At 48.7% G+C, this 23,175-nt stretch overlaps 1 protein-coding gene across 1 annotated transcript in view; it reads right to left on the reverse strand.

The window, feature by feature from the left end:
- The window catches only part of Kank4 (KN motif and ankyrin repeat domains 4), a 64,526-nt gene that overhangs the window by 30,661 nt on the left and 10,690 nt on the right, over positions 1-23,175 (reverse strand). The window contains exon 2 of the mRNA XM_021200629.2: positions 1,934-2,016. Within this exon, the coding sequence (XP_021056288.1) occupies positions 1,934-1,949 (16 nt within the window). The 5' untranslated portion in view covers positions 1,950-2,016. The remainder of the gene's footprint in view (positions 1-1,933; positions 2,017-23,175) is intronic.

The raw sequence follows: 23,175 nt of genomic DNA on the forward strand, positions 1-23,175 counted from the left end.
TTTCTGAGTTTGAGGCCAGCCTGGTCTACAAAGTGAGTTCCAAGACAGCCAGGGCTACACAGAGGAAACCCTGTCTCAAAAACAACAACAACAAAAACAAAACAAAACAAAAAAAAGCAAAGGTGGTTGGTAGACACATGAGAAAGACCAGTAAACATAGCCACCAGACAGATAGACAGACCAGACACACACACACACACACACACACACACACACACACACACACACACACACGTGTGCGCGAGGGCGCACACACACAGAGTTGCAGAGCAGGTAAGAAAGGAACAAAGGAGGGAGTGGCAGTCATCATTACCTTAAAGGTTACATGAATGCAGCTGGCTACTGAGTCAATCAGAGGTAATTAAAGAGAGAAAGCGAAGCTCAAATGTCTGCCATCAGTTTCTGAAGGAAACAGGAAAAACAGATCTAAGAGGAAGTGGCCAAAAGAGAAGATTCAAAGAAAAGCTTCTTTGAAAAGCCAAGAGCGGGACATGGTGGCACACGCCTTTAATCCCAGCACTGGGCAGGCAGAGGCAGGTGGATTTCTGAGTTCAAGGCCAGCCTGGTCTACAAAGTGAGTTCCAGGACAGCCAGGGCTATACAGAGAAACCCTGTCTGGAAAAACCAAAAAAAAGAAGAAGAAGAAGAAGAAGAAGAAGAAGAAGAAGAAGAAGAAGAAGAAGAGAAGCCAAGATGCTTCTGTGTGGTAGCTCATGCCTTGAATTCCAGCATTCCAGGGAGATAGAGGTTCAGGCTCCCTGGCTACACAATGAGACCCTGTCTAAGACAAAAGAAGTCAAGATGCAAAGGGAGGGGCAAGTTTTTTGAGCCCCTGGGTGGAGAAGTCGTTGGTCACTGAAAAAGAATTATACTGAGGAGGTAGAGTAGGGATCCACCGGAAGAGCAGCTCTCTGTGGGGAGTGGCGGACTCCTGAATTGTAGGGCCATGCACTGGGAAAAGGCAGGAAGCACTGCTGTGGCTGACTTCTAGTCCTACGTCCTGCACTAGTGAGGTCCATTTCGAGACAGGGTTTCGCTGTATAGCCCTGGCTGGTGAGGTCCACTCTTAAGGGCCACGTGACTGCAAGCTTGCAGACTCTCCTATTGCCTGAACCTGGGTAGGCTGGAAAAAGATACCTCATCGGAGTCGGGAACTTGGGGTCTAGACTGTGGCCTGCAGAATGTTTCCTAGGAGCGGATATTCACTATGCCAGATAGTTATTAATGATTTTTGTGTTATTAATGATCTTGCTTCCTTCTGTACCAGCCCTGGGAGATAGCATTGATAGCCATGTATACATGAGGTATGACAGATAGTTTGGGGAAATGTCCAATATTATATCACTACTGAGTAACTCTTCTCATAGATTGTCCTTGTGACTGGTGTCGCCTGAGGGTTAGAGGTCAACGATCAAGACAAAGACAGCCGTGTGAACACTAATTGCCTACTGAGATTTGGGCAGGTTTGGGGGGGGGGGAGAAACGGCTGCTTTTCCTGTGCTTTGCTCTTCTGCGTCTACATGGCCCCCACACCCCAGCCATCTTCCTGGATGATGTGGTTAAGTCATCAGCGATAGCCCAGAAGTCAACTATCGGACACACAAACAAGGCCACTTTAAACCATTCAGGCCCAGCCCAGACATCTGGGAGAATGGGCCCAGGGGAGATCAGTCACACTGGCCTAAACCAGAATACTGCCCCCAACAGCTTCCACAATCTTTCGAGAGATAATGACGCCAGGCATCCTATTTCAGTCTCGGTACTTGGATGAGAGAAGAAGATGGTTTGAGTAGGTGCTCTGGGCCCCCAGCACATGCTGTTGGGAGAATTTCCCCTGCTGACCTCTCCAGAGTCATTCCAGGGACTGGCGGTGGTTAACCCTTTCCAAACCAACTAACCCTTTGAATCAGGGAACAGAAAACCGTCTGCCTACCATCCATCTTCTCCATCGTGATTACAAAGTTCAGTGTCTCAGGTACTCCACATCCACCGGGTCTGTGTGATTCGTGGAAAGTTCTGGAAGAAAGGAAAAAGAGACCGTCAGCCCTGCCAAAGCTGGAATACGTTGAAGCTGAAGAAACAGCACAAAGAAAGTAACCATCAGCTGGGCCTTTCTCCTAGAGATGGCCACAAAGCAGCTTTCCAAGGTGGGCTGAAAAGCCAGACATTCCCGAGCCAGGTTTTGGGTGTGTCTTCATGGAACGCTAGCGCTAGCTGACACTGAAAGAGGCACTTAACCCAAGCCCTCATTTGGCAAATGAGGCCACGGAGGCTAGGTGAATTGTTTTATCTGAGGCTCCTCAGTAGACTACTGATAGAGCCGGAAGGAGCCGAGAATGTCTGGCTCTTTCCCCAACCTGGTAAGAGGATGGAATCCATCCTGTGATGGATTTGACGTCATCTGAGGCAGTCCAATCAAATTCAAGACAAAACTAGACAATGTCAAGACAGACAAGGTGCTGATATGGAAGGGGGCTTATAACAACGTCGATGAGGGGCTGATACAGGGGGGTGGTTTATAACCATGGCGACGAGGGGAAGTGTGACCCATTTTGGCCAAAAGATATCAGGAACTTCCCAATTGGAATGATGTCCTTACTCTGAATTAGTCAACCTTAAGATTTGACCATCAAGCTGGGCAGTGCTGGCGCACGCCTGTAATCCCAGCACTCAGGAGGCCGAGGCAGGTGGATTTCTGAGTTCGAGCCCAACCTGGTCTACAGAGTGAGTTCCAGGGCAGCCAGGGCTACACAGAGAAACCCTGTCTCAAAAAAAAAAAAAAAAAAAAAACAACAACAACAAAACAAACAAACAAACAAAAAAGGTTTGAGCATCAGTCCTCAGAGTTTTCATCCATTCCCAGGACCCTCTCTATCTGCTATCCCATTACAATAACCCACCCAGAAACTGGCTTTTTGTGATTATCAGTCAATTTACATCAGAATGATGGATTAGCCATAGCAGCAGAAGCAGAGCTGTTAGAGGAATTTTAATGTGCCAGGCAAGAGCCAGGACCAAGAACAGCCACTAATGATGTGGGTCTAAGAATGAGGTATGACCCTCCCAGAACACACACATCCAGGGTGGGCACAGGAGAACTGATGACATTGTTGCGTGCCAGGTAAGAGGGACATACAGGACTGCCGGATACCATAGGTGACATAACCCCCATGAGCACAGTGCCTCCCCAGCTTGTGCCTTGCTTTCTGTCACAGTCTCCACGCACCAGCCACAGGGCCTCTCTGACACTGGGTTTGGAGTTAACAGGTTACTGGACCAGCAAGTGCTCAATTCAGATAGAGGATAGAGCTGGAGCAGACAAGTCAAGAAGAACAAAGACCACAGAGATGGTGGGTCTTGGGGTGGCCTGGAGGGAGACCAGTGGAAAAGCATGGGGAGTCCTAGCCTGGATGATGGGGGTCCGGCCCTGTGGTGAGGAGGGCCTCCTCTCCTAGGCAGAGGACTCCCCTGCGTCTCTCATGTGCTCAAATCTGCAGCCTCTGGGGTGTGTGTGTGTGTGTGTGTGTGTGTGTGTGTGTGTGTGTGTGAAATGGAAGGCAGGGGAGGGCTGGACAAGTGTGTCAAGTCAAGCTTGGGAAGTCATTTTTGCCTCCCTATCACCTTAACCTTTTTTTATTCTGCTTCCCACTCCCCACATCCTGTAACATCACCAAGCTACCAGTAGGGTTGGAAGCATGTAACGTACTTGAATTGTCTCGTGGTACAGTTCTTACCTTAACCCAGATAGGATTATTATGCTCTGTGTTCAGGTGGGGAAACCGAGGCTAAGAGTGGAGGTACGTAACAAGCAGGTGTTGGCGTGTAACGGGGCTCCTGCTTAGCCAGCACCAACTCTGCACTAGGGGTAAGGGCTGTCCTTCGGTAGGCCGGCCCCAGTTCACAGTTGTGACTGTCCCTTGCTCTCCTTGGGAGGAGAATGTTAATGGCTAATATCTCTTCATTCTCTACTCAATTCCTGAAAAGCCTTTAGGCGTGGGGAAGGAAGGACAGCTTGGGCCTCATGAGTCCACCTCTCTAAGGCTGGAGACCACCACGTTGAGCAACACCTGGGACATCAGAGTTATTGCCTTTGGCTAGAATTCTGAATGTGATCCATCAAGTGTGGGATCAAATGACTTCTAGGGATCATTCCATACACATCAGGCTAGATTTAAGAATGAAAAACTCTGTGGAGGCCTCTAAGTACCCCCCACTCCCACCCACCACTCCCATTTCACTTAAAACTAATCACTTCAAGGCTACAGGTATTAAATGGAGTTGAAACCCAGCTCTCTGAGAAAGGGCTTTACAACTCTTCACTCTTAAGGGCTCTAAACACTGAAAGGAAATGAAGGAATTTACCCTTTCCTTCCCCACTGTAGCTGGGTCCACTTATCTCCACGATTCTTACGGTAGACACCTTGGAGTCTGACTAAGGGAGACTCCTTGGAGTTGGGCAGATGCTTGCCGGTGAAAGGAGAACAAACACCACGCCAGCACACGCTGCTCTAGCTGAAACACAAAGCGTGAGTGTCGCTGCTACTCCCCGTGGGTCATGAATCCCCCTTTAACGTGGAATCCTGCAACTACAGCAATTGTTAACCCACCCTGCTAAGGCTGTATCCCCGGTGTGACAATCTTTAACATCTGCTGCTGTCCTCTGTGGTTGGTCCGGATCTCAAGGATCCCCAGTTACAGTCCAGCCTTTCTCAGTAGCTCATTCCATTCTCAACCCTTTGGAAGTGCATAGCCTTATCTTTCTAACTCCTTTCCTTATCAACAGGGGCAGGGCCTTTGAAGGTCAGAATTCTTTTTATTAATTAATTAATTAATTAATTAATTTATTTATTTATATGAGTACACTGTAGCTATCTTCAGAAACACCAGAAGAGTGCATAGGATCCCATTACAGATGGTTGTGAGCCACCATGTGGGTGCTGGGAATTGAACTCAGGACCTTTGGAAGAGCAACCAGGTCTTCCAAATGCATTCCTGTATGACCCCAGGATCTCCGCATTTAAAGCATGTTGGACATACTGTGTGTTTTTTTAAATAACTAAAGGGGGCGGGGGGGGGACAAGCTTATCCATCTTCGAACGGAACCTACGGAGAGAAATGAACAGGCGTCAGGCACTGGGTGTCATTTCACTCCCTCCCCCACACAAGCAAGCGTGGGAGCTGACTCTAAATTATAGATGAGGACACTAAGGCAGCCAGAGGCTATGTGGTCAGCCTGAAGTTCCCCAGTTAACTAGGGGCAGAATGGCACGTGTGTGTGTGTGTGTGTGTGTGTGTGTGTGTGTGTGTGTGTGTGTGTGTTGGCTTACAGGCAGTTCCACCAGGCTCATTCCAGGGACCTAACAGTGGGTTACATCACCACCTGCCACCTTATACACCATCACCCTTTGGCAGGTGTGGGCTACATATAAAAGGACTACTCACCACCCCAGTTGCCCCCTTTCCCTGTTCCTACGTGTTCCTGGCCAGTCTTTCTCTCCCCATTTCTGTCCTTCTTTGTCTCCTCCTTCTCTGCCCTCATGGCTCTGCTCCCATCGGTCTGTCTCTACCCCCTTCTCCAGGCCCTCCCTTCCTCAAGTAAACCTCCTTTTATGTCAGGTCTGTTGCATGGCGTGATTTCTCAGGGGGCATCTTGGCATGAGCCACCCAGGCGCCCCCCTGCACATTATATTTTATAACAAAGTGCCCTTCAGAACTTAAGGAGGAAAGGCCTGAGGCTGCGTGTGCAGTCCACCAAGGCAGTTGGCGTCAGCAAAGAGGGTCCCTGTACAGCTAGACCTTGTTAGAAATGGTCTCCTCAGGTTAGCCCAACTCCTGCACATCTTCCCTCCTGCCCTGCCCCATCCACAGGTTCCTTTTATGATGCCATTTTCAAACCTCATTTAACCTCAAGTCAAAACAGAAGAAAGCTTCCCTTCCTTAGTCCTGAAACTGAGACCCGCGCCTGCATTTTTGTTCTCCTCAAACCCCTTCTTTATTCTGCAATAATAAAAAAAGAAACAAAAACCCACTTTTCATCACAGAACGGGCTGCATGCCAAAATAAATAGCACCTTGGATTTCCTTGAAAAGAGAGCTTGGCTCGAAGCACAGCCTCGCTGCCACAGAATTCTTGGACAATTCAACCTTACAAAGTCAAGTATTTAGCATGTAGTGCACTAAATAGCGTCCCCACTGGTCCCATCATGATCACCTGGCAGAGACAGAGCACTCTTTCCAAGAGAAATGAATGCCCTCCCCCCCCCATACCTAGGACGACCCTGCCCTGATGAGAGCTTTCATTCCTCATCCCAGGACCCGAGTTTTTCAAGTGGCACTGTTTCCCGTGCTAAGAAGCTCAGTTCATCCTTGAGAAGGCTGATGATGGGGTACCAAAGAAGTGAGATGCACTCCTAAAAGATTCTATCTGCTGAGTTCTCAGCCAGGATCACTTCCTGCCCACCAGGAGGGGGAGGAGGGGTCAGGGTTAGTAATTAGCATATTAACACCATCCCTGTTATTCCATTTCCACGCTTTTGTTCAAGTGTTTCTCTTATTTTGCCCACACTGCCACTGCTGCATTCAGGGCTTGTTGGAGAAGAGAGGCAAGTTGGGGAGCAAGTTGTGTACATCTCACCCTCCTCAAGTGTGCCTCCACCCTGCACAGCCCAGGCAGAAAGAACTCGGCTCCCTCCTGTGAAGCCGGGCTTCAAGACACAGGGATGGAGCTGATTCCCGGGAAACTCAGCACAGCTGAGCCTGCTTCCCAGATGTTTGTTAAAGGACTCGGTAAGGTGACCCATGACCTTGCTGGAAAAGCAAATACTGACTTCCCTTCTGCAGTATAGGAATACTGCAAGCTGGGTCAGAAATTAATTTACTGCTTAATAAGTTAATACTGGGTCAGACAGGAAAAGGGAGAATGAGCAGATCCATCAGCTGCAACCTTGTTCTGGGGGAACTGCCACTGTTTCAGAGGGACGCATCTAAAGACATCCCCAAAACAACGCAACCTTCTTGACCTGGATGCCTCCAAATATGGGAACTCAGGAGCAGGATTTCCCTCCTTCCCCCTACAGCTCATCAGTGAAACTGAAAAGGGTGCACAGCCTCCTTTTTTGTTGTTGTTTTTTTTTCCGAGACAGGGTTTCTCTGTATAGCTCTGGCTGTCCTTGAACTCACTTTGTAGACCAGGCTGGCCCCGAACTCAGAAATCCGCCTGCCTCTGCCTCCCAAGTGCTGGGATTAAAGGCGTGCGCCACCACGCCCGGCCAGCAGCCTCCTTAACACTGGAAATCCGCTGGACTTCGTGGTGGCTCAGAACATTAAGTGAATGAAAGTCGTTTGGTGGGGTAGGGTGATGATAGGAAGATGACCCGGGAATTCCTGGGGCCAGACCAGCAGTTCCCAATTCCTGCTGCCCCACCAGTCTGATGCTCCAGAACCCCAAGATGCACATCTGGCAGGAACAAAAGGGGGGCACGTACCTACAGTGACAAGCAAATTCCTGCCCTGTTCTGTGGTTCCTGCTCCCAGCAGGGCTTCTAATCCCTACAAGAGTCAGGCAGAGGAAGTAACCAAAGGGTCAGACAAGACCTGGAGTCTAGCCTAGGCTTGCTTCAGATCTTGTAGCAGAGGCAGGTCTGAGGTGGAATTCAGGCTTTCCAAACCTGACACTTGCCTGTTCCTACGGAAGACACACAAGGGTGACATGGTCCAACAGGGATCGTGAGAGTCACATGCTTCTTTTTTAGAGAGACGTGGACCCCTGATGCTTCTAGGACTCTAAGGACCCTTAAGACATGTCATAGCCAGCCTGGTCTACAGAGTGAGTTCCAGGACAGCCAGGGCTACACAGAGAAACCCTGTCTCGAAAAAAAAAAAAAAAAAAAAAAAAAAAGACATGTCACAGGCAGCCCTCTCCTAGATACACGAATGATGGAGGTTCATTCCAGCTCAGTTCAGGCATCCATCAAACTTGTGCCGAGCTTGATGCTGGCACCAAGGATCGCCTCACCTTGGACTGCTGCCTACATATCCCCAACACATACAGAAAGCACACCTTTCCATTCTGTGTCCCTGTATCCCCGGGCCAGGCTTCAGCATTCCTGTTGTACAGGTAATGAAAATAAGACAGATGGTCTAAGTGAATTCCCTTGGGTGTCCCGGGAGTCAAATTCCTAGGGGTAGAATTGTGTTCTTCTCAGTCTTTTTCTTGGAAGATTCCCAAGTATCTTGCTTTATCTAGAGATGCTATGTATGGCTGTAGACACAGCTATAAGATTGGCATTTACAGCCAGGCAGTGGTGGCACATGCCTTTAATCCCAGCACTTGGGAGGCGGGGGCAGGTGGATTTCTAAGTTAGGGGCCAGCCTGGTCTACATAGTGAGTTCCAGGACAGCCAAGGCTACACAGAGAAATCCTGTCTTGGAAAAAAAAAAAAAGATTGATATGGTCTTTTCCTTTCTCAGGACAAAGTCGTTTGTGTCCATCCTTAAGCCTCACACATCTCTCCCATGTGCAATGATCACCTTTCTACTGCTCCTTTCCTGTCTGTCCTTGGCCAGAGTGGCTACCTGTGTCTCTGACCTCTACCACAGACCCCAGAAAGCATGTAATGTGAATTTACAACCCCTACGAACAAACACTTCCTGTGTGTTGGGAGAACTCGTTTGCTCCAGACCTCTTTTTTTTTTTTTTTTTTTTTCGAGACAGGAACTCACTTTGTAGACCAGGCTGGTCTTGAACTCAGAAATCCGCCTGCCTCTGCCTCCCAAGTGCTGGGATTAAAGGTGTGCGCCACCACGCCCGGCTTTGATTTCAGACAAGGCTGAAGAACAGAGATATTGTGTATGCACTGGTCCTTGCTTCCCGTCAAGCCCCCTCTCTCTGAAGCAAGATGGTAGGTACTCAGTTCTTTAGCCCTCGGTGAGATACCCATGCAGGCATTGAACTGAATGGCTGCATTTCACAAAAGAGAAGTGATGTCTCTATAACCCACCAATGCCCTAATGTGAACTCCAAGAGAGGAGCAGAACAGGCAAGGTGATCTCCACTTTACAGATGAGGAAGCAATGTCTGTTCTCAGAGTCACAGAGCTAAAACAGGGCCCCACTGCAGTTCAAGACATTTCCTCTCCAAATCACTCTTAAGGGGAGATTTTCCAGGGCCCTCCAGCCACTTTCTCTGAGGGAGAGTCTGGGCTGCTGTAGGACACTCTCTCTTCTCTTGGTGGACTAGAAGCTCCTTGATGACAGGAACTAAGCTTTCTCTTGCTCATGTGTGTCACCTTAGTATTCATGCTCCTGTTTTGTTTTGGACCGGGTCTCAGGCAGCCCAGGCTGACGTCAAAGTTGCTATGCACCCAGGATGAATCGAATACCCAGTCATCCTTCCAAGTGCTGGTAACATAGACATGTGTCACCACTCTCAGATCCCCAGGCTCTTAAATAAGAACCTGGGATTACCATGTAAAGACAATCTCTTAGAAGCATTACCTGTCAATAAAAACGCTGATGGCCAATGAGCCGAGGCAGGAAACAGGAGGCGGGACACTGGCAGGAAAAGGAAGGATTCAGGGGAATAGTGAGAGGGTAAAAGGAGAGATGCGAGAGGGACAGACAGGAGATGCACCAAGGAGACAGACTGAAGAGACAGAGGTAAACCAGCAGGGAGATTCTGAGAAGTGAAGGAAGAAGCGGGCTGAAGGACTGAAGGAGAGGTAACTAACTACATGGTAGACATAGACTAGTTTCAATGGGTTAAATAAGTTGTGAGCTCGTCAGGGAATGAGCCAAAGTTTATGGCCTAAGCATTTAATAATACATCTTTATAGCCTCAGAGTCCTCATTCTGGGAGCCAGGCCGAGAAAGAAAAAAAAAAACACGATTAAAATTATTTCTACACACCCTACTTCTAAAATCTATAATTCTCAGACCAAAGATCTAGTCCAGTGGCCGAGGGTAAGAGTTCCCAAAATAGCACTAAACAGAACCCAAATTCTGATTTTTTTTAAAATTATTTATTTATTATATTTAAGTACACTGTAGCTGTCTTCAGACACTCCAGAAGAGGGCTTCAGATCTTGTTACAGATGGTTGTGAGCCACCATGTGGTTGCTGGGATTTGAACTCTGGACCTTCGGAAGAGCAGTCGGGTGCTCTTACCTACTGAGCCATCTCACCAGCCCCCAAATTCTGATTCTTTTTTTTTTTTTTTTTTGGTTTTTTGGGAAAGGGGTTTTCTGTTTAGCCCTGGCTGTCCTGGAACTCACTTGGTAGACCAGGCTGGCCTTGAACTCAGAAATCCACCTGCCTCTGCCTCCCGAGTGCTGGGATTAAAGGCCTGCGCCACCAGGCCCGGCTTCAAATTCTGATTCTTAAAGTAAGTAACATAGTAATATGATTTTTATCAGTATAAGGAACTAGGAGCAAAACATGTGAATCCATTAAATACTGGCATTAATAAAAATTGGCAGGGCAGTGCTGGTGCACGCCTTCAACCCCAGCAGTTAGAAGGCAGAGGCAGGCTATCTCTATGTTTGAGCTAGCCTTATCTACAGTGAGTTCTAGGATAGCCAGGGCTACACAGAGAAACCCTGTCTGTCCTAGAAAAACAGAAAAAAAAAATGTCTGTTACAAGGGTGCTAAGAACATTGTCTATTCTGCAGAGAAGAATGACCTCCACCACCTCCAAACAGTAATTCAGAACTCAGGGCAAGGTCTGAAATTCCTGCCATTCTCAAAGAGGGCGTTTTGTTATTAGTGCAGGAGACATTTGTGCTTTTCCCAGCGAGTCAGGACTTTGTGAACTCCCTTCTTATACCCAGGACTCCCTCCTCAGGAGCCTGAGGAGTCTCCGAGATTGGCTTCACTTCAGACCCAGCCAAGTAGTATCAGGGACAGCCAGGCCCCGCTCCCGCCTGAAAGTCAGTGTCCTTGAGGACAGACTCCAGGGAAGTGGCTCTGGGAGACCAGTGGAATGACATCCTCTTGCCTGACATCCTTTTATGAACTCCTCTCCTGCAAGCTTGTTAGGATGGGTTAAAAGTTCCCAACTATGACCCTCACCCGCTATGAGACTTGGATGTGAGACATTTTTTTTTTTAAACTTCTGTTACTCATAAAATCATTGTTGAATTTGTGTTGATCACTATCTTGAGTATTAGCTTTATTACCTCTTTATTTTCGTCTTCCACTTTAACCCTTTATTACCATTCCCACCCCCACTGGAACGTGGGAGTGAGTGGACTCAGTAGACTACGTGGATTTTTGCTCCAACGCTGTGGAGTGCTGTCTAGATAGTTGGGAAACCACAACTTGGAGCAAATATTCTTCAGGAATTCAGCCCCACTCCCCCTTCCTGGGTTCTGTGGTGGAAGCTTCTGTCTCCTGGGCAGAGACGGACACCCTCAGTGGGGTGGGGTGGGGCACCTCTGCACCTCCTATGCCTAATTAGCATCACTGTCCTTGGTTAGAACCCAGTGGAACCTTCTGAGGCGCCAGCGTGGATGTCTCCCATGAGCCCCAGGTGCAGGCTCTTCAGCACTTTTGTGCGCTACAGCTTCTGCCTTCTGGGTTGGGAGGAAGGTTTTTCTTGGCTCAGATACACACGCCCTGCCTACTCAGGAATCAGTTTATACAAAACTGCAGATGAAAACTGATCCCCAGATATCAGGGTGGAGCCAATACTGTTTGTTTTGTCTTTGTTTTCTTTAATTGCACAATACCCTAGCCAGCCTTCTACAAGTCCAGTATGCAAGTTCAGTATCTGTTAGGTGTGTCAAACAAGGATGCCGGATGCTCAGTTTCAGCAGCATGTCAGCTGAAGGAAGGGTGGGTATCATCAGAGATGAGCTCAAGAGACAAAGGGCTCTAGAGACTTCTATCAGTTTGAATGTTTGCTGGAAGCAGATGGGATTCATTCAGTGTGCCACCTGGCAATATTCAGGAAGGCTGTGTACGGTTGTGACCTGAGTTTTGGTCTGTTGTACTTTTTTTTTTTTTTTAAAGATTTATTATTATATCTAAGTACACTGTAGCTGTCTTCAGACACACCAGAAGAGTACATCAGATCTCATTACGGATGATTGTGAGCCATCCTGTGGTTGCTGGGATTTGAACTCAGAACCTTCGGAAGAGCAATCAGTGCTCTTAACCACTAAGCCATCTCTCCAGCCCGGTCTGTTGTACTTAATGTGGGTGCTGTTTCATGTGTTTCTCAAAGTTCATGTGTTGAAACTTAAACCGCGGTGTTGGAGAGAGGGACCTCACAAGAGGTGATGGGGTCACCAGGGCTATACCCCCGTGAGTAGACAGATGCATGCCGTGCCTTGGGGGATGGGCTTAGATGTTCCGACCCTGAGCACCAGGAGTCAGGTAAATTCCTGTTCATAAAAAAAAAAATTATCCAGTTTCAGATATTCTCTTACCTAGCATTATCTTAGGAAACAGACTAAAATAGTGGGTGAAGTCACTGAGAAAACGTGTTTCTGGGAGTCACACCCAGGTTTAAACTATCCGAGAGCAGCTCAGAGGGATCACGCAATGGATGGGCATATGGAACGGTACAGGCTGACTTCCATTAGACATCTCCTCTTTCCTCAAGCTACACTGTGGCCTCTTTCAAGTCAAGACGCTCTCTTCCCGCTTCTGCAAACCTCTCCCAGCTCCAGGTCAGGACTTTGCAAGTGGTGGGTGCCCAGGTGGCCACTTTTGCTAATTCTACTGCTGAGAGAAGTCAAGTCACTAATGGGACCTGGGTCATGATCTTCATTTCCTAGTGGGGATACTGAGGTCCCATGGCGTGTGTGTCACACACCACAGCCGAAGTCAGCTTTGCCTTCTAGATTCCTTGCTTCCTGTTAGAAGCTACTGCTGTGTTGCTCTCCCAGCTTGTGCTTTGGAGGACACTAACTTCTCTAAAAACTGCGCGGCTGGTCTTCCCCGTTTCCATAGAGAATAATGGAGCTTTCATAGGAGTGACATGCTTGCCAGAATACGGCTCACACTCCCACTGGTGACCTTTGCTTGTGGCCTCTGGCTACAGAGACAGTACCAAACACAATAATAAAAACAGTTGCCAAGATCAATTAAGCACCTTCCCTGTATTCATCCTGTACTTTTCCCTCCTCAGCACCTGGGGCCCTAGAAGTTCTGACTCCTCTCCAAATGAGACAAAGATGGCTGCCCCGTGACCCAGTCGGGAGCTCAGCGCCGTGCACAAAGAAACGGCAGCTAAGCAGATAAAAAATTAATTGGAAGCTATCCAAACCTTCACTGTAGTCTCCAGAGAAAATACCAAAGGGGAAAAGCTTTCTTAGTGCAAAGGAAAACTTCTGCTTTCCTCTCCGCTATTCTGGGCACCTTGCTCCAAAAGAGCAGCTGCTGCCTCGGAAGCTCTGGGATTAAAGGCGTGTGCCACCATGCCCATGTGTGCAGTTTTTAAAACTGGATATTAAGCCGGGTGTGGTGGCGCACACCTTTAATCCCAGCACTCGGGAGGCAGAGGCAGGCGGATTTCTGAGTTCGAGGCCAGCCTGGTCTACAAAGTGAGCTCCAGGACAGCCAGGGCTACACAGAGAAACCCTGTCTCGAACAAAACCAAAACCAAAACCAAACAAAACAACAACAACAACAACAACAACAAAAACCAAAAAACTGGATATTAATTCCCTGTCTAGTGCGTAGGTGGCAGTTCCCCTCCCCTGCCCGGATGTCTCTTCACGCTGTTGATTGTCAGGTTTGCTGTACAGAAATGTCTTCATTTAACATAGTCCCAGTTCTTGGAATCAGTACGTGTAGTGTTAGCTTCCTTTCTAGAAAGTCCTTGCCCATGCACATATCTTACAGTCTTTCCCCCTATATTTGCTTCTGGTAGTTTCAAAGTTTTACATCTTACACTAGGTCACTGACCCATTTTGAACGGATTTTTGTGCAGCGAGAGGTAGAATTGCCTTTAATCTTTGACACATGAAAATCCAGTTTTCCCAGTGCTATTTACCTACTTTAAAAAAATATTTGTCAGCCAGGCATGGTGGCGCACGCCTTTAATCCCAGCAGAGGCAGGCGGATTTCTGAGTTTGAGGCCAGCCTGGTCTACAGAGTGAGTTCCAGGACAGCCAGGGCTATAAGAGAAACCCTGTCTCGAAAAAAGTATATATGTGTGTGTGTGTGTGTGTGTGTGTGTGTGTGTATTTAGATAGGTCACTATGTGAGACCTTCCTGGAACTCACTCAGTAGCCCACCCTGACATCAAACTCAAGGCAACTCTCTTGCCTCAGCCTCTCAAGTGCTCAGGATTCCTGGTATGAGCTAGCATGTCCAACTATGTACCCATTCTTAACCCCGTATTTGACATGTTGAAAACACTGTTGTTCTGGGGGTGGGGGCAACGGGGCAGAAGGAAAACAGTAGGTGCTCAGCAATTGCTGGTTGCTTTGTCCTTGTTTATGGACGGTGTACCGGCCAAGCAGTAAACTGTTAGCTATTACTCTTGCCTGGCCCTCCCCTCCACCAGTACTGAATATCTTTTTCCTATGTGGAGATTTGGGAGCCAATGTGAAGGCAAGTATAGGAAGTCAGTAGGAGTCACAATGACCACACGGGGTGGAACTGCTGTTGCAGGGAGGGCTTCTGATGGACTTTTCCTAGGCAGATGGAGTCATGCTTCGGTCCACAGTTGTCCAGAAGGCCTGAGTGGAGGGAAGTTGGTGGCTTAGAATGGGTAAGTGGCAGACTAACTTCAGATGCAAAGATGGGAGACAGACAGGGGCAGGGCCTTCAAAACAGGAGCCCAGGGGGAGAAGCAAGGCCCTGTTTCCGAGGTCTGCAGACCCCTGGCAACCAGGAATGATGCTAAAGCAATGGGGACAGCATATTCTGCTCCTGTCACGCAGCCACGCCCTGGAAGGATACACAGTTGGCTCAACCTAGCAAGTGGTTTGAAGTTTAGTCTGTGGGATGTATTATAGAACCTGTGAGAGATCCTCCCCCCTTTGGGGCTGTCCTTCTTTAAAAGAGGGAGCTATGTTCAACACAGAAGAATAACTGGGCTATTTCTCTTGGAGCACCGCCAGCACACACAAGGCCTCCCTTTCTTTGCCATCCGCAGGCGTTTGGCACGTGTGCAAAGCCAGGCCAGCATACTTACCCACTTGTGTTCTGGAGCATCCCGACCTCTGCCTACAAAGCCAAACACAAAGGCTGTCGTCTTCCCCATAGCCCCTTGGAGCATTTGGCTTCCCTGTCCAGAGCCAGGGCAGCCTGAGAGATGGTGATGACCACGTGGCCACAGCCCATGAGCCTGAAGTCAAATGCCAGGCAGCAAAGGCCAATCTCCAAGAAGTACACGTTCACCTGGCTGTCTGAAACAAGGGCCCAGACATTGGGCCAGGTGTTGGGGGTTCATGGAAGAATAAGATGGGGTTCCTTCCTCTAAGCGGCTGACTGTCCCAAGTGGGAACTGGAGAACCTAAATAAGAACTTCTAGAACAAGAAGGGAGCACGCAGAACTTCAGAGAGAAATAGGAGAACATACAGATATCACAGACTTGAGCTGGCTTGTGAATGATGAAGTCGCCAAACAAATGGGGCAGAGAAGAAAGCAGAGAAGAAGAAAGCGTGCAGGGCAGCAGCTGATGACAGAGGAGGCAGGGCAGGAAGTCTGCTCCACTTACAAGAGGAGCAGGAGGGGCTGGTGAGATGGCTCAGCGGGTAAGAGCACCCGACTGCTCTTCCAAAGGTACAGAGTTCAAATCCCACCAACTACATGGTGGCTCACAATCATCCTTAACGAGATCTGACTCCCTCTTCTGGAGTGTCTGAAGACAGCTACAGTGTACTTACATATAATAAATATTAAAAAAAAAAAAAAAAGAGGAGCAGGAAGGAAGAAGGGACCAGGATGAGGGAGTCCCGTGCCGGACACTGGCCTTTAGAGAGTGGGCAACAGATAAACACAGCCTCCACAACTGGTCTGGGGAGGGAGGTGAAGAGGACTGAGTCCGGTGAGAAGTTTGAGCAATCTTCACTACGTGCGCCTATTGTTGTTTTTCAAGGGAACGGTGGCGATATGGGGTTCTGGCGACGAAACCAGGTTTTGTGGCTTACCCGCTGAGCACTTTTACCCACTGAGCATCTCACGAACCCGAGGGCAGCCACGATCTGAAAGGCAGGCGTAGGCATAGAACACCTTACATAGTAGCCGCCTTGCATATTGGCCAGGTTCCCGAGTGTTGACTTTGCCATCCGGAATCGATTCCAGCTTTGTCACCGCTTGGGAAATGCCTCCTGGGCTCTCTCTGCCTTGCCAAGCAGCCTTGATCGTGTACAGAGGACGCAGCAAGTAGGTGCTGAGTAAGAACAGATAGAAGCAGATTCACAAGGCATAAGGAGTGGACCAGCCTGCTCAGTTCACTGTTCCAGCTCCTTCGTTTCACTGAATCACAGAGGAAGGGATGCTTGCTGTCTATCCAAATGGACACCCTCTAAGGAAAGGATTTTTCCTTCTAGTTAAGAGAATGTAATCTACCTTTGGGGGGGAGGGGAACACATTTTATTGTCTCCTCTTTTAATACGAATCACCTAGCCAAGGGACCACTCCACCAAATACTGTGCTAAAGAGATGTGAGGACTCTCTTGCCTCTTGCCCCTTGGTGCCCCCTTTCTTCCCCTTCCCTGCCCCACTCACTCCACATGGCCATGGCCAGCTTCTACTTCCCTACCTTATCTTTTTCCTCTCTACTTTTCTTCAATAAAGCTTTAAAACCATGGGGGTGGGTGGGTAATGGGAAGAATATTTATTCCTTTGATGAGATAATATACGTTTCCTTCATAGAAACTCTGCTCCCACATCAGCCTCTGCAGAGCTGTTGGGAGGTTCTGTTAGGTCTAATCACATTTCTGAGCTCGTTCTCTTTCTCTTTTTCTTCTCTTCTTCTTCCACTGGATGCTGGCCAGCAGTTACCTTGCTTTCTCTGGTACTTTGGGCTGAGTGTCTTCCCCACCACGTAGCTGCTTACATACGGCGCACTTTCTTTCTTCCGATTCTCCGTCTTCCCTCATCCCTGAGATTTCCGTCTTTCCCACCCTGAGGTTTTACTTTTAAACACTTATAAACCCGTCTCTGAGCATTCCTCTGAGTTCACCCTTAAAGTCTTCTATTGAGATAGAGAGTCCACTGAGGCAGCTCGGTGCTTTTAACTGTTTTATCTCACGCTTCACAAAAAGCAAACTTCACCCTGGAAAAGGGTTGTAGAGGGAGGATTGTTGTTCCCTAGCTCATGTTATATCCACCGTTGGATGAGATGGTATCAGGAGTGGGGATCTCGTGGGCCTTCTTGACTCATGCAAGAGTTTCTAGAGAGCTGCCTTGCCCTCCCGCCATGTCAACACACACATGCTAAGAAGATGACTTCTGTGAGCCAAGAAGTGGCTTTCACCAGTCACCAAACCTGTCGAATCTTTAATCCAGGACGTCCAGCCTTTACAGCTGTGAGAAGCAAACTTCTTTTGTTTTTAAGCTGCCCAGTGTGTGGCAGTTTGTAACAGCAGCCCACGTGGACCCAGCCAGAGGTTAAGTGATTTCCACACATCAGCAGCTGGAGGAGCCGAGGCTTGAAGCCAGAGGTTCTGGCTGCGGGGTTCATGGCTTCTACCCACAGGCCAGAGAGATGAGAAGAGTTTCTGGAGGTGGGGAAGGAAGACTCTGAAAGTTTATCTCTGGCAAGGAAAAGCAAGATGAAGAGACACTGAGGTGAAGATGGAGGTGTCTAAGCCACAGGGTATCCACCTTCTTTCAGGAGACAGGGAGAGGTGAAGGCAGAGAGTGAGGGGGTCTGGAAGAATCTGGGAACTTGTGGAAAGCAGCTGAGATTTGCAACCAGGCAGCGAGGTGAACGGGGCGGGAGGTCGTTGGGACAAATGTGAGTGGGGTCATGTAGCAGATGAGGCCAAAGAGCACGGATTTCACCTAGCTCTTGTCCTGAGTTACGGAAATGGGGCAGTGAGGCTTAACCTCAAAGGAATTGGGAGCACAGAAGAAGATACACACCGCAGAGGAGGAGCTGGGAAATGGGAGGGCGGGCTTAACATCCCGTCAGCCACGCTGACAAGGTAGGCAAGGACAAGCAAGTAGCTGTGGCAGGTGACACCTGAGGTCTGTTGACTGGCCACCCTACCCAAGGCACTCATTAAAAAGGGGTCTCAAAGCTTTCCAACACTCACAAGCTTTCTTGGTTTAATAGTGTGAGAGCCTTTAACTCTCCTCCAGCTTCCTGTGCCTATGGCCCTAGAAGGAGGCTAGCCTCAATAAAATGCTCCGCAGGTGGGCTTCAAAGGCTTAGCATGAAGCATGAACACAAGCCCCTCGTTCTCTCTCTTAATATTGAGTACACGTTAAATCACCGTGGATATACCGGGCTACATAGATTCACAGTTAGTTCTACCTGTTGTTATTTTGTGCTCTGTTAACGGCTTCGAATGAGACCCAAACTGTATTGCTGTTGGCCAAAGCTGGTGTTCCAGGCAACAGTGATGTTGAACTCTGGTTAAATGTAAGCGGCCCGCGTGAGGACAGAAGCAGGGGCTTCTGTGAGCGGGCCTCTCAGCTCTTCTGAGAGAAAGGGGATAGCGCTGGTAAGGTTTGGCAGGAAATGGTTAGCAAGGGCCAGGAAGACACGGCCTAACTGAGCAAAGGGGTGTGTGTGGATTACAAGAGGTGCCACTGAATGGGGCTGGAAAGGTCCCACATGTCTGCTGTGAGTCCAGACATCTAGAAGAGATCCTCAGACTCCAGTGACCGACCATAAGGACTGACCCTGGGGCCACTTCTGATTCAAACACCGCTTTGGCATCAAGGCTTTGGACCAGGCCATTCACAACCGACTTCCGTTACTTCCCATCCCCCATCCCCTATCCCCCACCCCCTCGGGCCCATGCGCTCTGTTTCCTCCACTGACCTGAGTGCCACCACCTCCACCCCACCCCCACTGTTTCCACCAGTCTCTCCCAGAACACCGAGGTCAAATACATCCTGCCTCCCAGTTTTCCCTAAGGCCAGTGAGAGGGCTCAGTAGGCCAAGGCGCTTGCCACTAAGTCTAAAGACCTGAGTTTGGGTCCCGGAACCCACTTGTTATAAGGAAAGATTCTATTTCCTCAAATTGCCCTTCGACTCCTGCACTCGGCGCTGTGGCATACTTGCCTACAAACATACATACACAATTATAAACCCGGCCCCAGCCCTTGACTGCCTAGAGCTAAGACTGACCCCCACCCCCACTCCTGTAGGAGATGTCTGGTAGCAATTAGGAAGGCAGCGACACGATATAGCCTGCAAGCCAGGAAGTCTAGATCTTAACTCGGATTTGCCTGTTGGTTTGGTTGTTATTTGTTGGAGTTTAAGGCATAGCAAATGTTCTTGGGCTTCAGCTTCTTCACTCTTTGGTTTCAGGATACTGACTTAAAACTATAGTCCTAGGAGTTTGGTACTAATGAGGTAACAGAAGCAGAGTTGCTTTGTTAAAGGTGGGTCACATAAAAGAAAGGGACTAGAGCAATGGCTCAGAGCATGAGAGTCACTTTTAGAGGGTCCGCAGGTGGTTCCCACGCAGGCAGCTCACAAGCACCTGTAACTCCATCTCCAGACGATCGTGGTTTCCCAGGGCACTTGCATACGCATGCACACTCGTGAAAACGAATTAACTACAATAAGAATAAATTTTTAAAGAAAAGAAATGTACTGTTGGAATCTAACTAAGGAGGAAATCAGGGGGCAGGACAAGGTGCCGCAGAGAGAGCACTCCACAGGGCACTCCAGGGCACCTGGTCTCGGTTCTCTAAGGGGCTGACCAGTAGAAAAGCACCCCACCCCCACTCCCAAACGCCAGCAAAGGCAGGACGGGCCTTTCCACCAGAGAACAGATACCTGGCTTTGGGACCTTTCCTTCAGCTGAATTTAAAAAAAAAGGGGGGGGGGTGTCCAGGAAAAATACCCTAGACAAAATCTAAATTCTGCTGTTAAGGAACTACTTGAGATTTTTAAGTCTGTCCAGCACCAAAAGGAAGATTTTGTATGGTGAAAAGTCGTAATTCATCCCAGATTGGCTCTCCCTCCAAGCCCTCCCCCACCTAGCATGTTGAACGGTGGAGAATGTGGAATCCCAAGAATGGACAACGTAGGCAGGACTTGCGCTTGCCTCTAGTGCAGTGGGCTGGGATCGCTGAACCCCAGAACTGCCCTGAGGCCAGTCACACTTTATTTTAAAACTTCACTCTTGGTCCTGTGTAGGAAAGAATTCTCAGCCCCATTTTACAGAGGAGGAAAACTGAGGCTCAGAAGGGCAACAGTCCAAAGCCCACCCTTCCCAGCCAAAAGTGTTTCCTGTGGAAGACTTTTTTTTGTACACGCTTGGACATGAGGAGTGACCTGGCAACTGTTCAAGCTAGAGGATCCGAGGATGCATGCAAGGGCACAGTAAAGCCCCATTTTGATTTATAAAATGTCCATCTGTAGATCAACAACTGTCTTTTCATCCATCCATGCATGCATGCATCCATGCATGCATGCATCCATCCATGCATGCATCCGTCCATGCATGCATCCGTCCATGCATGCATCCATGCATGCATGCATGCATCGGATCTAACTGAAGACATGGTTTTTATATAGATTCCACAGGGACAGTGCTAAGTCTAGGGCAGCTCCGAACTTTCCCGTAGCTCCACCCACCAACTCTTTACAGTTTGGAATTTTCTCTGTTATTTGAAATATTTGCCACGAATCGATATGATCAAATGTGCTCAGCCCGGGGCCCCACCATTTGCATCCGTCTTAGTACGGCACCCGCCCCATTCACTTCCTGTCCACCCAGGCCCCAAGGCGCCCGCCCATCCACCTCAAACGCTTACTTTTTCTTTATTGACAATTAAACTTTCTCCAAAGAGTGGTGGCATTCACTGCCCAATCTGATAAAGTGATCACAATGCCCGTCCTTTGGAATTTCCTTTCTCCTCCCCTGTAATGAATTATTTGGTACTTTCTGGGCACATGACATTGATTCTAGAGTGATATTGTGCAAAGATCCCAGGCCAGCTGAAGGGCTGTGGGACCACAGTTATTATGTGAAGACCCAGTGGGCAACCTCAGGATACAGCTCTGGGGATTAATTCAAGGCTGGTATTTCCACGCTAAGGTTTTTTTCTTTCCTCAGAAAAAGGCAAAAATGTGGACTTATGTAAAATCTGTTTTTTAAATGTTGACTGAATTCTTTTTTTTTTAATGCTGTACAGATCAAAGTACACTGCATGACATTCTCAAAGAATTAATAAAAAATAGTTTTTTAAAAATACTGTACGGGCAAACAAATGTCACCAGGTGAGGCCCACTGTGTCAGAGGTGGGGTAGGAAATGTGGTCTTAGGCCACAGTTCTAGGGTGACCTCCAGCTTCTCTGTCATTAATGCAGCTCATGCCTCACCTGGACCTGGGCAGCCTGTGCCTCTACCAGCGTCTCCCCTACCCCACTATGGCATCCTGCAGGGGTCTGTTTCACTAGCATATCTGTTCGGCTCCTAATTCCAGCCACAGTCAACACCACCTTTCCCATGGTCCCCTTAGAAACTGCTCCTGGGGTCAAGTTTGCATCTCTGCGCCATTCTCCCCCACGTTGAAATCTTTCTGAAAGATCCCGCACATTGGGAAGAAAGATAAAAAGGATGTTGCTGCTACCAGCTATGACTTTGGATGAGTCTGGGATATTGTGTGCCCCATAGCTTTGCACGACACGTAGACCCTCTCCTTGGGAGAATTCCCTTAGTTGCAACTCCCTTCCTTTATTATCTGTGACTCCTATCCAGCCTCCATGGACAGCGCTGGGACCCTTCCCTCTGCCTGTGCCCAGCAGCGCTGTTCGGTCTGTCAGTCCTTCTGAGACAGCCCTGTAACTCCGCCTCCAGTTACTCATCTCCTCCCATGGAACTGCTTGCCTAGTGGAGGGCCTAGCCTGGTGCCCTTGATCAGGCAGGGTTAGATGGCTGTTAGGAAGTGATAGGGACAGAAGGAGGAAAGAAAAGACAATGAGAGAAAGAAGGGAAGAAAGAACAGGGTCATAGACCCCCACCCCCACCCCCTTCCAAAAACCATGGCAGATCTAGGGCTCAGCGCTCTAGAGAAGACCCAGGTTTAGACCCAGGTTTGGTTCCCAGTACCCCATGGTGACTCACAACAGCCTGTTACTCCACTGCAAGGGCATTTTGTGTCCTCCTTGGTCACAAAGCACACTCATGGCACACTTAATATATATTCAGGCAGAAACTATCGCATACAATTCTTTTTGAGAGAGCCAGATACTAGGCTGAGGTAACAACAGCTGTATTGTGCTACAGGCCAAAGGTCCCAGGTCACTGTCCCTACCCTAGCAAGACTTCTTCACCGCAGCATTGCAGGAAGCTCTTGACTTCTGGGCCCAGGAACCAGCATTTGATAGGAGCCCCTCCCTCCATGTCTCCTTCTTCCTTTCCTCTTTCTTAATGACCCACCAGAAGGACCCCCCGCCCCCCCAAGGATCGCTCTAAGAGCGCCACTGTAACAGAAACAGGGTGGCTCACATAATAGACACTTCCTTCCTTCCCACAGTTAGAGGCTGGAAGTCTGTGGCCAGGGTGCCAGCCCAGGCTAGTTCTGGTGAGACCTGCTCCCAGTACAGGCTGCCAACTTTTTCTATGTCCTCACAAAGAAATAAGAAAACTCACTGGGTTTCCTTGGATACGGAGTGGGCCCCTTCACAAGGGTTCTAGCCTCATGCTCTAGCTACCTTCCAGAAGCCTGGATCTTCATGCCATCACACTGTGGGGGTAGGATTTCAAAATGCGCCAAGGAGACACAAACAGCCACATGGTTCTGCAAAGCCATGCTGAGAGTCGAGAGTGGGCCAGAGGCCCACAGGAGGTACAGCTCAGAAAATTCTTAATGAAAACACTGGGGCAGGATTTTAAACCAACCTTACTGTAGCTAGCTTTGTGTTAACTTGACACAGCTGGAGTTATCACAGAGAAAGGAGCTTTAGTTGGGGAAATGCCCCCATGAGATCCAGCTGTGGGGCATTTCCTCAATTAGTGATCAAGGGGGAGAGGCCCCTTGTGGGTGGGACCATCTCTGGGCTGGTAGTCTTGGGTTCTATAA

Source organism: Mus pahari, chromosome 6 (assembly GCF_900095145.1).
Source record: "Mus pahari chromosome 6, PAHARI_EIJ_v1.1, whole genome shotgun sequence".
Classification (NCBI taxonomy): Eukaryota; Metazoa; Chordata; class Mammalia; order Rodentia; family Muridae; genus Mus; species Mus pahari.